The sequence below is a fragment of the Anomaloglossus baeobatrachus genome, chromosome 4 (assembly GCF_048569485.1).
Source record: "Anomaloglossus baeobatrachus isolate aAnoBae1 chromosome 4, aAnoBae1.hap1, whole genome shotgun sequence".
Lineage (NCBI taxonomy): Eukaryota > Metazoa > Chordata > Amphibia > Anura > Aromobatidae > Anomaloglossus > Anomaloglossus baeobatrachus.
Window position 1 is genome coordinate 275,336,092 of NC_134356.1, and position 16,120 is coordinate 275,352,211.

Sequence of the window (16,120 nt, forward strand, 5' to 3'; positions counted from 1 at the left end):
ATGGCAGTCGGACCTGATTTTCCGGAGAACTCTGGGTAACAATGCTAGAGGTGGGAACACATAGGGGAGTCGGAATTGCGACCAATCCTGAACCAAGGCGTCTGCCGCCAGTGCTCGGTGATCGTGAGACCGTGCCATGAAAACTGGGACCTTGTTGTTGTGTCGTGACGCCATCAGATCGACGTCCGGCGTCCCCCAGCGGCAACAGATCTGCTGAAACACGTCCGGGTGAAGGGACCATTCTCCTGCGTCCATGCCCTGGCGACTGAGAAAGTCTGCTTCCCAGTTTTCCACGCCTGGGATGTGAACTGCGGATATGGTGGACGCTCTGCTTTCCACCCACGTCAAAATCCGATGGACTTCTTGAAAAGCTTGGCGACTGCGTGTTCCCCCTTGGTGGTTGATGTACGCCACCGCCGTGGAATTGTCCGACTGAATCCGAATCTGCTTGCCTTCCAGCCATTGTTGGAAGGCTCGCAGGGCAAGATAGATTGCTCTGATTTCCAGAACATTGATCTGCAGGGTGGACTCTTCCAGAGTCCACATCCCCTGAGCCCTGTGGTGGAGATACACCGCTCCCCACCCTGATAGGCTCGCATCCGTCGTGACCACTGCCCAGGACGGGGGAAGGAACGACTTTCCCTGTGACAATGAGGTGGGGAGAAGCCACCAACGCAGAGAGTCCTTGGCAGTCTGAGAGAGGGAGACAGTCCTGTCGAGGGACGTCGATTTCCCGTCCCATTGGCGTAGAATGTCCCATTGTAGAGGGCGCAGATGAAACTGCGCGAACGGGACTGCCTCCATTGCTGCTACCATCTTTCCTAGGAAATGCATGAGGCGCCTCAGTGAGTGCGACTGGCTCTGAAGGAGAGATTGCACTCCAGTCCGTAGCGAGCACTGCTTGTCCAGTGGAAGCTTCACTATCGCTGAGAGAGTATGAAACTCCATGCCAAGATAAGTCAGAGATTGGGTCGGGGTTAGATGAGACTTTGGAAAGTTGATAATCCACCCGAAACTCTGGAGAGTGTCTAGTGCCACCTTCAGACTGTGTTGGCATGCCTCTTGAGAGGGTGCCTTTATAAGCAGGTCGTCTAGATACGGGATGACCGAGTGACCCTGCGAGTGCAGAACAGCTACTACTGCTGCCATGACCTTGGTGAAGACCCGGGGGGCTGTTGCCAGACCGAAAGGTAACGCTACGAACTGCAGGTGTTCGTCGTGTATGACGAAGCGTAGGAAACGCTGATGCTCTGGTGCGATCGGCACGTGGAGATACGCATCTTTGATATCTATTGATGCTAGAAAATCTCCTTGAGACATTGAGGCTATGACGGAGCGTAGGGATTCCATCCGGAACCTCCTGACTTTTACGTGTCTGTTGAGCAACTTTAGATCCAGGACGGGCCGATACGATCCGTCCTTTTTTGGGACCACAAACAGATTGGAGTAAAAACCGTGACCTTGTTCCTGAAGAGGGACGGAGGTCACCACTCCTTCCGCTTTTAGAGCGGCCACCGCCTGCAACAGAGCATCGGCTCGGTCTGGTGGGGGAGAAGTTCTGAAGAAACGAGTTGGCGGACGAGAACTGAACTCTATCCTGTACCCGTGAGACAGAATATCCCTCACCCAACGGTCTTTGACGTGTGACAGCCAGATGTCGCCAAAGTGGGAAAGCCTCCCACCGACCGCGGGTGTGGGAATCGGAGACCGCAAGTCAGGAGGACGCTGTCTTGGCAACGGTTCCTCCGGCTGCCCTTTTTGGGCGTGACTGAGACCTCCAAGAATCTGAGCGTCTCTGGTCCTTTTGAGTCTTTTTTGACGAGGTGAATTGGGACCTGCCCGGTCCTCGAAAGGACCGATAACCAGACTGACCCTTCCTCTGTTGGGGTCTGTTTTGTCTGTGTTGCGGTAAGGATGAGTCCTTACCCTTGGAGTGTTTGATGATTTCATCCAAACGCTCTCCAAACAATCGGTCACGAGAAAAAGGCAAATTGGTTAAGCACTTCTTGGAATGAGAATCTGCTTTCCAATGTCTCAACCACAGGGCCCTACGCAAAACAACGGAGTTGGCTGACGCCACTGCCGTGCGGCTTGTAGCGTCAAGAACAGCATTAATCGCGTACGACGCGAATGCCGCCATTTGCGAGGTCAATGGTGCTACCTGCGGGGCAAATGCACGTGTGACGGAGTCAACTCGCGCAAGCCCGGCTGAGATAGCTTGGAGTGCCCATACGGCTGCAAAAGAAGGCGCCAATGACGCTCCAATCGCTTCATAGATGGATTTCAGCCAGAGCTCCATCTGCCTGTCAGTGGCATCTTTAAGTGCCGCTCCATCTTCAACTGCAACCAAGGATCTAGCTGCAAGCCTGGAAATTGGAGGATCCACTTTTGGACACTGGGTCCAACCCTTGACCACCTCAGGGGGAAAAGGATAGCGTGTATCTTTAAGCCGTTTAGGAAAACGCCTTTCAGGATAAGCGTGGGGTTTCTGGATTGCGTCTCTAAAGTCAGCGTGGTCCAGAAAAGTGCTTAAAGTACGCTTAGGGTATCTGAAATGGATTCTCTCGTGCTGCGAAGCTGACTCCTCCACAAGAGGAGCTGGTGGGGAAATATTTAACATCTTATTGATGTTAAATATAAGATCATTAACTATGGCGTCACCATCTGGTGTATCTAGATTGAGAGCGGTCCCAGGATCAGAATCCTGATCAGTTACGTCCGCCTCATCACCCATAGATTCATCTCGCTGGGATCCTGACCATTGAGATGAATGTGAAGGCCCGTCATAGCGAGCCCGCTTAGGCTGCCCGGGGCCATCATCCGAGTCAGAGTCTTCACCCTGAGGTGTATATGCCCGTCCCGGAGCTTGGAGCTGAGGGGGACCAGGGGGCAATGATTGCACAGTGTCCGTGGCCTGAAGTACAGGCCTAGCTCGCAATGTGTCAAGAATTTGTGACATAGTGAGAGACATTCTGTCAGCAAAAGCTGCAAACTCAGTTCCTGTCACCTGGACAGCATTCACAGGTGGTACACCCTGGGTCACGTCCAGCAGAGGTCCCGACTGTGCAAGCGCCGCAGGGGCCGAGCACTGCACACAATGGGGGTCCGTGGAGCCTGCCGGTAGAAAAGTCCCACATGCGGTGCAGGAAGCATATAATGTCTGTGCCTTGGCACCCTTGCGTTTTACGGACGACATGCTGCTGGCTCTCTGCAATGTGAGAGAGTCTATAGCCAAAGGGCGACCAGCGCTATGCAATACAAAGTATTTGTAGCAACAAAATACTAAGAATAGTACTGGCACAAGAGGGGGTGAGCCCTGAGGGCTGCTTACCGCCCGCTGAATAGCGGGTAAGAGGCTGCAGAATTCCTTGTCTGGGTCTCCCCGGCTCCCCTCTGCAGCTCAGCGTGTCAGCAGGAATGGCTGCCGGCGTCTGTGGAGAGGGGCGGTCCGTGGGAGTTCCCAAACAAAAGTGCGGGAAACAGTGTCCCCTCTGTGCCGATTGGGAGGGCTGGAGTATGTAAAAACGACTCCAGCCCTCAGCGCTGATGCACTGGCCAGCGTCCCGCCCCTCTCCTGACTGGCAGGTCTGGGGGCGGGAACGAACGGAAGCAGGCCGCAAAAGCCGGGGACTCGAGTTATCAGCGCGGCCGCCGTAAAAGCGCGGGCCGCGCTGAAGTCCCCGGCGCACCACAAGTGCCAGCCGCGCCGCAGTCCCAGCGGCCGGCATGACCGATTCCTAAACGTGGCCAGCGTCCCGCCCCTCTCCTGACTGGCAGGTCCGGGGGCGGGAACGAACGGAAGCAGGCCGCAAAAGCCGGGGACTCGAGTTATCAGCGCGGCCGCCGTAAAAGCGCGGGCCGCGCTGAAGTCCCCGGCGCACCACAAGTGCCAGCCGCGCCGCAGTCCCAGCGGCCGGCGCGACCGATTCCTGGAAGTGTGCCTGCTTCAGCTAAGCTGAATGAGGCCATGGCACAAGCGCCGTAGCGCAGATGTCCCCCGGCGCACTACAACACCCAGCATGCTGCGGTGTGAGCGCCAAATGCACGGGGACACAGAGTACCTTGAGGAAGCAGGGCCATGTCCCTGATGTACTCCGCTCCATCCAGCATCTTCTCCAGGGGCTGTAGATGGAGCCCGGTCTCAGTGCCTGGAGACCAGTAAATCCCACTTCACCCAGAGCCCTGTAAAAAGGGATGGGGAAGGAATCAGCATGTGGGCTCCTGCCGCCGTACCCGCAATGGGTACCTCAACCTTACAAACACCTCCGACATACAGTGGGGTGAGAAGGGAGCATGCTGGGAGCCCTGTTTATGGGCCCTCTTTTCTTCCATCCGACATAGTCAGCAGCTGCTGCTGACTAAAAACAATGGAGCTATGCGTGCGTGTCTGACCTCCTTGCGCACAAAGCTAAAACTGAGGAATCTGTACTCCTACGGGAGGGTGTATAGCCAGAAGGGGAGGGGCCTTACACTTTTAAGTGTAGTTCTTTGTGCGGCCTCCAGAGGGCAGTAGCTATACACCCACTGTCTGGGTCTCCCAATTAGGAGCGAAAAAGAAAAGCCCTAAACATATTAAACAAAGGTCGAATTACTTTGTGTTATATACTTGTGGGTCCTCAGTGGTTTACACTTCCATAGAGCACTGTTCATGTGTGTAAGAAACAGAAACCAAATCGATGATCCAATGGATCTCTTATGCAAATGTGTTCCACCAATTATTTTGGGGTCCATCCGGGTTCCATTTTTTCTTTTAGAACAAAAGTAACAGATCGGAAAAGGTCTGGTTCCCCCAGCAAACGGCCACTTACAGATGCACCAGTGGCTGGATGTACACCGCCGAATAGCACAGCTCTGTCCACTGTGTAGTGGCTGCTGTCAGATGCTGCAGATCATCATCTACAGTGAATGGGAGCCAGGTTGCAGCATCTGAGAACAGAAATAACACAACATACGGAGCTGTGGTGTGATGTTGCGGCTCTGTACACTTGACCAAACAGAGCGATAGGTGGTTCCGAGCGTTGAACTCACCAATCTGATGCTGATGACCTATCCCTGGGATGTGCCATTAATATCAACGTTCTGGAAAACCCCTCTGTCACACACTTTTTTTTTATTTTTTTTCAATGACTACTGTTGCTGGAAAAGTTACATGCAGCTCAAGTATAATAAAGCAAACTATACAATCCCAGGTGTGTGTGTGTGTGTGTGTGTTAGTTACATTTCTTGCATAGGATACCAAGCACAAAATACACCAAAGCATCCCACATTTCTCTATAAAGACACAACCAGTAGGTATCTAAAGACTTCTGTATCTTAATAACTAGGCAAGCCTGAAAATACCATAGAGAGATATACAATAAAGAATGTGTAAAGATCAAATTAAACAGATAAAAACAATGGCCTGCACACGCCCCCCACCCAAAAAGAAAGGAAAAAAAAAATGAAAAGGGCCCAGGGAAAGTTTTCCATATAGTGTGCGTATCTTACCATGGCTGTATTTACCCCACAACCATCCCCAAGTGTGCTATCTGAAAAAACTATATTAAAAGGAAACCTGTCAGGTCCAATATGCACCCAGAACCATGAGCAGTTCTGGGTGCATATTGCTAATCCCTGCCTAACCGTCCCTGTATACACTAGGATAAAGAGATCTTTAGAAAACGTTTTCTAAAGATCTTTTATTGTATGCTAACGAGCGCAGGGACTAGTCCCCTGGGCTTTAGTTCCCCTGGCTAGTTGGCTCCATTAGCATGTTAATACACCCCTGTGGGCGTGCTAACATGCTAATGCATATGCAGTGTCAGTGGATGATCTCACTCACCTCTCTGCCACCACCATTGTGTCCGACGCTGGATTTCGGCTCAGGGCGCATGACCCCAGAGTTTGGGTCATGCTCACTATGAAGCCGGGTGTACGCGTCCTGGCTTCAAACTGAAGTTTGAAGTTCTAAAGATCCCTTTATCTATCCTAGTGTATACAGGGACAATTAGGCAGGGATCAGCAATATGCACCGAGAACTGCTCGTGGCTCTGGGTGCATATTGTACCTGACAGGTTCCCTTTAAGCCCCTGGATCTCACTCATGTTAGCCCGTACCTAAACTAGAAGTATAATTATCTGCTTTAGGTAATTGTTATATACAAAGATTTCCATAACTTCCAAATTTTAGAGAAGTTTTGGGGAAATTCTAAAAAACTGAGACCTTGGTATATTTAGATTGCATTTGTTCAAAGGACAATAGAACATTCTGGTCATATAATATTTTTTCACTAAGGCTGGAAACGCATCTATGCGAGTAAAATCGGTCCGACTGGGCTGAAAAAAACTCGGCTGATTTTAGTTCACGTTAGGTCCGAGTGCAACGCAAGTGCGATGCTTTTTCTGAATAAATTAATGATTTTACTAGCGTGTGTAATGCGTGTGTAATGCGTATTTTTTACTATGTCATCTGCCATTCAGCTCTGCTACATGGCTGCTGACAGCAGACACAGACAGCCATGTAGCAGAGCTTAATGGCAGATGACAGCAGACAGACAGAGCCGCACAATCAGAATGAACTCGGGTGAACTTCACCCGACTTCATTGTCATGCTGCGGCTCTGTCTGTGCCGCGTCCTGATTAGCGGTCACCCGTGAAGGGCTCACCGGTGACCGCTAATCCCCTGAGTGACTGAAGTTAGCAGCCCTCTCTCATACTCACCGATCCCCGGCGCGGCGCGGCTTTCTCACTGCTGCGGCGGCTTTTACTATTTTGAAAAACCCGGCCGCTCATTAAACAATCTCGTATTCCCTACTTTCCCCGCCCACAGGCGCCTATGATTGGTTGCAGTGAGACACGCCTCCACGCTGAGTGACAGGTGTCTCACTGCAACCAATCACAGCAGCCGGTGGGCGGGTCTATACTATGCAGTGAAATAAATAATTAAAAAAAATGGCGTGCGGTCCCCCCTAATTTTAATACCAGCCAGATAAAGCCATACGGCTGAAGGCTGGTATTCTCAGGATGGGGAGCTCCACATTATGGGGAGCCCCCCAGCCTAACTATCAGTCAGCAGCCGCCCAGAATTGCCGCATACATTAGATGCGACAGTTCTGGGACTGTACCCGGCTCTTCCCGATTTACCCTGGTGTGTTGGCAAATAAGGGTAATAAGGAGTTAATGGCAGCCCATAGCTGCCAATAAGTCCTAGATTAATCATGTCAGGCGTCTATGAGACACCCTCCATGATTAATCTGTAAGTTACAGTAAATAAACACACACACACACACACACACACACACACACACACACACACACAATGAAAAAATAATTTATTAGAAATAAAAAAAAACACAAACAAATTCCCTCATTACCAATTTAATAAGCCCCAAAAAGCCCTCCATGTCCGGCGTAATCCACGGACCTCCAGCGTCGCTTCCAGCATGAAGGTGACAGGAGCTGCAGCAGACACCGCCGCTCCTGTCACCTCCACGCAGCAACTGAGGTGAGTATCGCGATCAGCTGAGCTGTCACTGAGGTTACCCGCTGTCACTGGATCCAGCGGTGGCCGCGATTAACCTCAGTGACACCTCAGCAGATCGCGCTACTCACCTCAGTTGCTGCTTGGAGGTGACAGGAGCGGCGGTGTCTGCTGCAGCTCCGGTCACCTCCATGCAGCAAAGCTGGAAGCGACGCTGGAGGTCCGTGGATTACGCCGGACATGGAGGGCTTTTTGGGGCTTATTAAATTGGTAATGAGGGAATTTGTTTGTGTTTTTTATTTCTAATAAATGATTTTTTCATGTGTGTGTGTTTATTTACTGTAACTTACAGATTAATCATGGAGGGTGTCTCATAGACGCCTGACATGATTAATCTAGGACTTATTGGCAGCTATGGGCTGCCATTAACTCCTTATTACCCCGATTTGCCAACGCACCAGGGTAAAATCGGGAAGAGCCGGGTACAGTCCCAGAACTGTCGCATCTAATGTATGCGGCAATTCTGGGCGGCTGCTGACTGATAGTTAGGCTGGGGGGCTCCCCATAACGTGGAGCTCCCCATCCTGAGAATACCAGCCTTCAGCCGTATGGCTTTATCTGGCTGGTATTAAAATTGGGGGGGGGACCGCACGCCATTTTTTTTAACTATTTATTTATTTCACTGCACAGTATAGACCCGCCCACCGGCTGCTGTGATTGGGTGCAGTGAGACACCTGTCACTCAGCGTGGAGGCGTGTCTCACTGCAACCAATCATAGGCGCCTGTGGGCGGGGAAAGCAGGGAATACGAGATTGTTTAAATGAGCGGCCGGCTTTTTCACAATAGTAAAAGCCGCCGCAGTAGTGAGAAAGCCATGCAGCGCCGCGCCGGGGATCGGGGAACGGCGAGTATGAGAGGGGAGGGGAAAATGACCGACAGACTGTGAGAGGGACAGAGATAGTGACCGACCGACAAAGAGAATAGAGACCGAGAGGGAGAAACCGACTGACAGAGAATAGTGATTGACAGACATTGTGAGACATCGCTCGTTTCCAGTGTTTTAGGAAACATGTGAGAAATGTATTTAGAAAATCGCATGTCACTAGGATGGTGTGAGTGCCGTCCCGTGACATCCGATTTTTTACACGCTCCCATAGACTTGCATTGGAGAGACTCACAGTAGAAACTCGCAAAAAAGCAGCATGCTGCGATTTTTTTTCTCAGTCCGATTTGGACTGAGAAGAGAAAAAAAAAAAAAAAAAAAAAAAAAAAAAAAAATCGCAGATGAGAGCTGAATCATTCACTAACATGTGTCCGATTCTAATGCGAGTTTTTCTCGCATTGCTCTACTGCGAGAAACTCGCAAGTGAGAAGCAGCCCTAAATAACATATAAGTACACCAAAAATAGAAGAGGGCGAGAAACCAGTACTGGAAAATGATGATCTTACCACAGAGGCATCTTGGCTATGGTATGACTAAAATTAACCACTCTTAAAATTGTCTCCAAACCAACTTTGCCAATCTGAGTATGGGCAACATCTTAGGGGCTGAGGGACTATCTAGTTCCAGAAAGCCCAATAAGCAGTTACGGTCTGGTACCTTTGCTAAATACCTTTTCAAAGATTAGATTTATACGACCCAATACGGATTGGGGTAGTTTACCCTGGAGAGAGAATGTATGTGTGTTTGACATAACCCAGTATGGGGAGAATATTTCAGGACAACTCCTTCTTGGTGTCTTTTGAAATAATAATCCCTAAATATTTGACGTGATTCAATACAATAAGACGTGATTGTGAGACCAAGTGGCCAATAGATTCATGTCCAAGGGGCATTAATGCAGATTTGTCCCAGTTAATGGATAGTCCGAAATACTGGCCAAAAAGATCAATGGTAGAAATAACGAGGTAGGGTATCTTTAATTTGGTCCACAAAAATTATCATGTCATTTGCATAAAGCTCAATGGTATGTGTTGTCCGCTAGAGTGCATAAAAAAAAAAAAATTGATATAACATTTTATTAATCTACCCTAAACCTGACATGAAGTCTTATAAGTTCTTTTTTTATTCCAATCAATTCAATCAATCTATATTACAATATTACTGTAGCACTAGTTGTAGGTATCACAATACAAGACAATGCCTCTACTTGCCAAAATGGGGAAGTACGACATCCCGTCCATCTGGGTCTTATTGAGGTCAAATCCAGCAATATCCAAGATGGTTGGACCAAGATCAATGTTTGCAATGAGTGCCTAAAATAGAAAAAAAAACCCCAAACATTCAGGTACAGAGGAGGTGCCAATAAACATCTCTTGGCATGCCCCATGTTAAAGCTTGATCTGAACAGCAACAATGCATAGTCCAAGTAGTGGAAGCCAATAAACTGAAGGTAATGTCAGCTCATTTAAGGTTATGGTGAACACACAAAGTTGTAAGCCAAGAATAAATTGAAAAAGAACATCTCCCCATTCATCAGGTTTCTAACGAAAATGAGAACAGGAAAAAAAATAAATAAATAAAATATATATATGTCTCAGTCTCTCCCTCCCAGTCTCAGTCTCTCCCTCCCAGTCTCAGTCTCTCCCTCCCAGTCTCAGTCTCTCCCTCCCAGTCTCAGTCTCTCCCTCCCAGTCTCAGTCTCTCCCTCCCAGTCTCAGTCTCTCCCTCCCAGTCTCAGTCTCTCCCTCCCAGTCTCAGTCTCTCCCTCCCAGTCTCAGTCTCTCCCTCCCAGTCTCAGTCTCTCCCTCCCAGTCTCAGTCTCTCCCTCCCAGTCTCAGTCTCTCCCTCCCAGTCTCAGTCTCTCCCTCCCAGTCTCAGTCTCTCCCTCCCAGTCTCAGTCTCTCCCTCCCAGTCTCAGTCTCTCCCTCCCAGTCTCAGTCTCTCCCTCCCAGTCTCAGTCTCTCCCTCCCAGTCTCAGTCTCTCCCTCCCAGTCTCAGTCTCTCCCTCCCAGTCTCAGTCTCTCCCTCCCAGTCTCAGTCTCTCCCTCCCAGTCTCAGTCTCTCCCTCCCAGTCTCAGTCTCTCCCTCCCAGTCTCAGTCTCTCCCTCCCAGTCTCAGTCTCTCCCTCCCAGTCTCAGTCTCTCCCTCCCAGTCTCAGTCTCTCCCTCCCAGTCTCAGTCTCTCCCTCCCAGTCTCAGTCTCTCCCTCCCAGTCTCAGTCTCTCCCTCCCAGTCTCAGTCTCTCCCTCCCAGTCTCAGTCTCTCCCTCCCAGTCTCAGTCTCTCCCTCCCAGTCTCAGTCTCTCCCTCCCAGTCTCAGTCTCTCCCTCCCAGTCTCAGTCTCTCCCTCCCAGTCTCAGTCTCTCCCTCCGTCTCCGTCTCTCCCTCCGTCTCCGTCTCTCCCTCCGTCTCCGTCTCTCCCTCCGTCTCCGTCTCTCCCTCCGTCTCCGTCTCTCCCTCCGTCTCCGTCTCTCCCTCCGTCTCCGTCTCTCCCTCCGTCTCCGTCTCTCCCTCCGTCTCCGTCTCTCCCTCCGTCTCCGTCTCTCCCTCCGTCTCCGTCTCTCCCTCCGTCTCCGTCTCTCCCTCCGTCTCCGTCTCTCCCTCCGTCTCCGTCTCTCCCTCCGTCTCCGTCTCTCCCTCTCCCTCCGTCTCTCCCTCTCCCTCCGTCTCTCCCTCTCCCTCCGTCTCTCCCTCTCCCTCCGTCTCTCCCTCTCCCTCCGTCTCTCCCTCTCCCTCCGTATATAGTGCACTATAAAAAAAAAAAAGTGTAAAATAAGATACGTTTATCATTCAGAAATCAGGAATTTCTCTCATATGTAGAAAACTATTTTCGTGTGTTTTGGGTCAGATTTTCAATGATTAGTCTCCGTTTTAATTTTTAGCAACAGCATTTCATCAGTAATTTTCTCATTTGCTTAAAGTGAACCTGTCCCCAGATTTGTCATGTGTGAACTAAGACTAGCACCTTCATCAGCGCCTGTGCAGTGTTCCATACAAGGTGTATATTATCCTCTGAATCCCCCTGTAACCTCCCAAAAACCTTTTTATATTCTCCGGTGCTGTATGTAAATCCAGACAATTAAGTAAGATATGGCACTCAAACTTGTAGAATTTGCAAAATTATTTTTTTGACAGGCGTAGTATTCTGTGTGACAATCAATATGACCGAAACGTTATATTGAATATGTGACCTTCTTCACATTATTTCACACAGGCTGCCTGTGTCAAGGGTCTCTCCACTGATAAGTGCCACTTTGAGGACCTGAGTGGCAGCATATCAGAATAGCAAAAAGTGGCACTTATCAGTGGAGAGACCCTTGACACAGGCAGCCTGTGTGAAATAATGTGAAGAAGGTCACATATGACCGAAACGTTATATTGAATATTGATTGTCACACAGAATACTACGCCTGTCAAAAAAATAATACAAATTTTTTTTTGCAAATTCTACAAGTTTGAGTGCCGGATCTTACTTAATTGTTTATTGAGTTGGACCCTATCTGAGCACCAACAAGGTTTATAGGGAGTGCCGTATTTGTAACCAGAATTGTAAATCCAGACAGTCAAGGCTGAATGGCGTCCTTCCTGCTGCATCTATCCCTCCTCTCCTCCACTGATTGCCCTTCTTTTCCTCTAATTGACACCTCCTGCGTCATCCACAGTCGGAGGAAATCTCATGGCTGCTCATACACATTGCTGGTCCGTGCCTGCTCACTTTAGAGTAGGGCAGAGGAGCCCTACTATAGGCAGAACTTAAAACAAAGTGCACATGCACAAGCCGGCGATGTTTCGGAGCAGGCATGAGATTTCCCCGGGCTATGTGGATGACGCAGGAGGTGTCATCCACGTCAAGCAAGAGGAAAAGGATGGCAATCAGCGGTGGAGAGGAGGGGTAGACACAGCCGCAAGGACGCCCATCGGACCGGACTGTCCAGATTTACATACAGCGTCGGAGAATATAAAAAGGTTTTTGGGAGGTGTACAAGGGGAGTCAGGGGATAATATAAGCCTTTATGGAACACAGCTCAGGTGCTGCTGAAGGTGCTAGTTTTGGTTCACATATGAAAAATCTGGTGACAGGTACCCTTAAAAACAAAAACAGATATGTGAACAAGCTCAGACTAAAGTGGGTATACATTCGATGAAAAGCCACATACAACATGTACATGAAAAACGGACATCAGAATGGGGCAGTGACAGATGGAACCCAATTAGTTATGGCAGCACCTTTATTCTTCTAGCCCACATTTATGGAGGGCCTCCCCACCGACTACTCATGGGTAGAAAACATAACTCCAATAGTAAATGCACAAAAAGTTTAAAACTTATTCTAGTCCATTGAATTTACCTGGCTTGTCTGGTTAGGCTTTACCCCAGGTCCACGGACAAGTAATGGGACTTTAATGTCAAACTCATAGAGTTGTCTTTTATCGATTGGCAAAGAGAACTGCCCTACAACAAAGACAAGATAAATGTGCTACAGTAGATGCTATGACCGGCACTTACAGAGCGTACCCCAAACCATATTCACAAGAGTGGAACAATTGCAACAACAACTCTCTGAATATCTGACATTAGGAATTGATTGCATATTGACTGCCTGGAAAACCTATAAAATAAGAGGAGCTTGAAAATTACAGAAAAGGTTTCAGAATTCAGCTCCAAACAATCCAATCTTGGGTCTACTTCTAGGACAAGGTGTGTATTAGGGTACTTTCACACTTGCGTTTTCCTTCAGTTGCAATCCGCCCTTTTGGAAAACAGCGGAATCCGTTAACGGATTCCGCTGTTTCCCATAGACTTGTATGGATGACGGATTGTGCCAAAAGTACCTGCGTCGCTTCCGCTGTCTGACGCTGCGTTGCTTCCGCTGAGCGGAAGAAACGCAGCATGCAACGTTAATTGCTTGCGTTAAAATGACGCCGAGCGGCGGATTCCGTTACATCCGTCAATAGTTATAATGGATCCCTATGGTGGCGGGTTCCGTTGCAAAGTGCTTTACAACGGAATCCGCCACTGGATTCCGCTAATTTCTACTGAGCATGCCCAGAATGAAAAAAATGGAAATAAAAACAAACACAAAAACGGAGCTGACGCATTCAGTTAGACGGACGCCAAAACGGATGCAACGAGTCCGTTATTTCATAGGAATCAGCTAAGGGATTCCTGTGAAATAACGGACCCGTTGCATCCATTGACAACACAAAAATAACGGATGCGTCAAAACGACGCAGCAACAGACCCAGCGGATTCAACCCAACGCAAGTGTGAAACTAGCCTTAGTCTGCAGAGATTACTGGAGTAATACTAACTAATCTAGGAAAATTACTGTCTAATAACTTTCCCAATAGTACGGATTCTGAAATTATGCATTTTATAATCCATATACTTCAACCAGTATGGCAACATCAGAGAGACCAACATGAAAAAACAGTGTTTACCTGTATGGTAGCCATTGTCAGATGTGAAGAAGATAAAGGTGTTCTCCAGTTCACCACGTGCCTGTAGTTGCTTGAGCAGTTTTTCCACCAGGTCATCAACAGACAGCAGCGACTGCCACCTGTTCAGCAAACCACACAGTATTACCACCACACAGCCAAACAACGCAATCAAGTCTAAAATACTATAAATTATTCATTGCTACACTATATAGGCAGGGAAATCTAGAGCAGCGTGAATAAAGGCCCCTTTACACACAGACTTTCAGCGATCCCACCAGCGATCCCAACCTGGCCGGGATCGCTACAAAGTCTCTGGTGAGTCGCTGGTGAGCTGTCAAACAGGCAAACCTGGCCAACGACATAACAGCGATCCGGACCTGCAGAACGACCTAGCTAGTCAAACACTGGAAACGAGTGATGTATCACAATGTCTGTCAATCACTATTCTCTGTCAGTCGGTCTCTCCCTCTCGGTCTCTATTCTCTCTCTGTCGGTCCATCACTATCTCTGTCCCTCTCTCACAGCATGTCGGTCATTTTCCCCTCCTCTCTCATACTCACCGATCCCCGGCGCGGCACGGCATTCACACTGCTGCGGTGGCTTTTACTATTTTGAAAAAGCCGGCCGCTCATTAAACAATTTCATATTCCCTACTTTCCCCGCCTACAGGCGCCTATGATTGTTTACAGTGAGACACGCCCCCACGCTGAGTGACAGGTGTCTCACTGCACCCAATCACAGCAGCCGGTGGGCGTGTCTATACTGTGCAGTGAAATAAATAATTAATTAAAAAAAAACGGCGTGCGGTCCCCCCAATTTTAAATACCAGCCAGATAAAGCCATACGGCTGAAGGCTGGTATTCTCAGGATGGGGACCCCCACGTTATGGGGAGCACCCCAGCCTAACAATATCAGTCAGCAGCCGCCCAGAATTGCCGCATACATTATATGCGACAGTTCTGGGACTGTACCCGGCTCTTCCCGATTTGCCCTGGTGCGTTGGCAAATCGGGGTAATAAGGAGTTATTGGCAGCCCATAGCTGCCAATAAGTGCTAGATTAATCATGTCAGGCGTCTCCCCGAGAAACCTTCCATGATTAATCTGTAAATTACAGTAAATAAACACACACAACTGAAAAAATCATTTATTAGAAATAAAAAAAAACAACACAAACATTCCCTCATCACCAATTTAATCAGCCCCAAAAATCCCTCCTTGTCCGGCGTAATCCACGGACCTCCAGCGTCGCGTCCAGCTGTGCTGCATGCAGGTGACAGGAGCAGCAGAAGACACCACCGCTCCGGTCACCTCCACGCAGCAAAGGAAGGGAGCCGCGTGATCAGCTGAGCTGTCACTGAGGTTACCCGCTGTCACTGGATCCAGCGGTGGCCGCGGGTAACCTCAGTGACAGCTCAGCTGATCGCGCTACTCACCTCAGTTGCTGCGTGGAGCTGAACAGAGCGGCGGTGAGTAACGTGATCAGCTGAGCTGTCACTGAGGTTACCCGCATCCACCGCTGGATCCAGTGACAGCGGGTAACCTCAGTGACAGCTCAGCCGATCGCGCGGCTGTCTCCATTAGCTGCGTGGAGGTGACCGGAGCGGTGGTGTCTTCTGCTGCTCCAGTCACCTGCATGTTGCACAGCTGGAAGCGACGCTGGAGGTCCGTGGATTACGCCGGACAAGGAGGGCTTTTTGGGGCTGATTAAATTGGTGATGAGGGAATTTGTTTGTGTTTTTTTATTTCTAATAAATGATTTTTTTGGGTGTGTGTGTTTATTTACTGTAATTTACAGATTAATCATGGAAGGTATCTCTGGGAGACGCCTGACATGATTAATCTAGGACTTATTGTCAGCTATGGGCTGCCAATAACTCCTTATTACCCCGATTTGCCAACGCACCAGGGCAAAATCGGGAAGAGCCGGGTACAGTCCCAGAACTGTCGCATATAATGTATGCGGCAATTCTGGGCGGCTGCTGACTGATATTGTTAGGCTGGGGGGCTCCCCATAACGTGGGGCTCCCCATCCTGAGAATACCAGCCTTCAGCCATATGGCTTTATCTGGCTGGTATTAAAATTGGGGGGGACCGCACGCCGTTTTTTTTTAATTATTTAATTATTTATTTCACTGCACAGTATAGACACGCCCAGCGGCTGCTGTGATTGGTTGCAGTGAGACACCTGTCACTCAGCGTGGGGGGCGTGTCTCACTGCAACCTATCATAGGCGCCTGTGGGCGGGGAAAGTAGGGAATTCGAAATTGTTTAATGAGCG

At 49.2% G+C, this 16,120-nt stretch overlaps 1 protein-coding gene across 2 annotated transcripts in view; it reads right to left on the reverse strand.

Annotated features, from left to right (window-relative positions):
* GNS (glucosamine (N-acetyl)-6-sulfatase) overlaps positions 1–16,120 on the reverse strand; it is a 76,881-nt gene that overhangs the window by 9,380 nt on the left and 51,381 nt on the right. For both annotated transcript variants that reach the window (XM_075344856.1, XM_075344855.1), the window contains exons 8-10: positions 13,842–13,960; positions 12,749–12,852; positions 9,614–9,715 (exon numbers count right to left, since the gene is read on the reverse strand). In XM_075344856.1, coding sequence (XP_075200971.1) covers positions 9,614–9,715; positions 12,749–12,852; positions 13,842–13,960 — 325 coding nt within the window. The remainder of the gene's footprint in view (positions 1–9,613; positions 9,716–12,748; positions 12,853–13,841; positions 13,961–16,120) is intronic.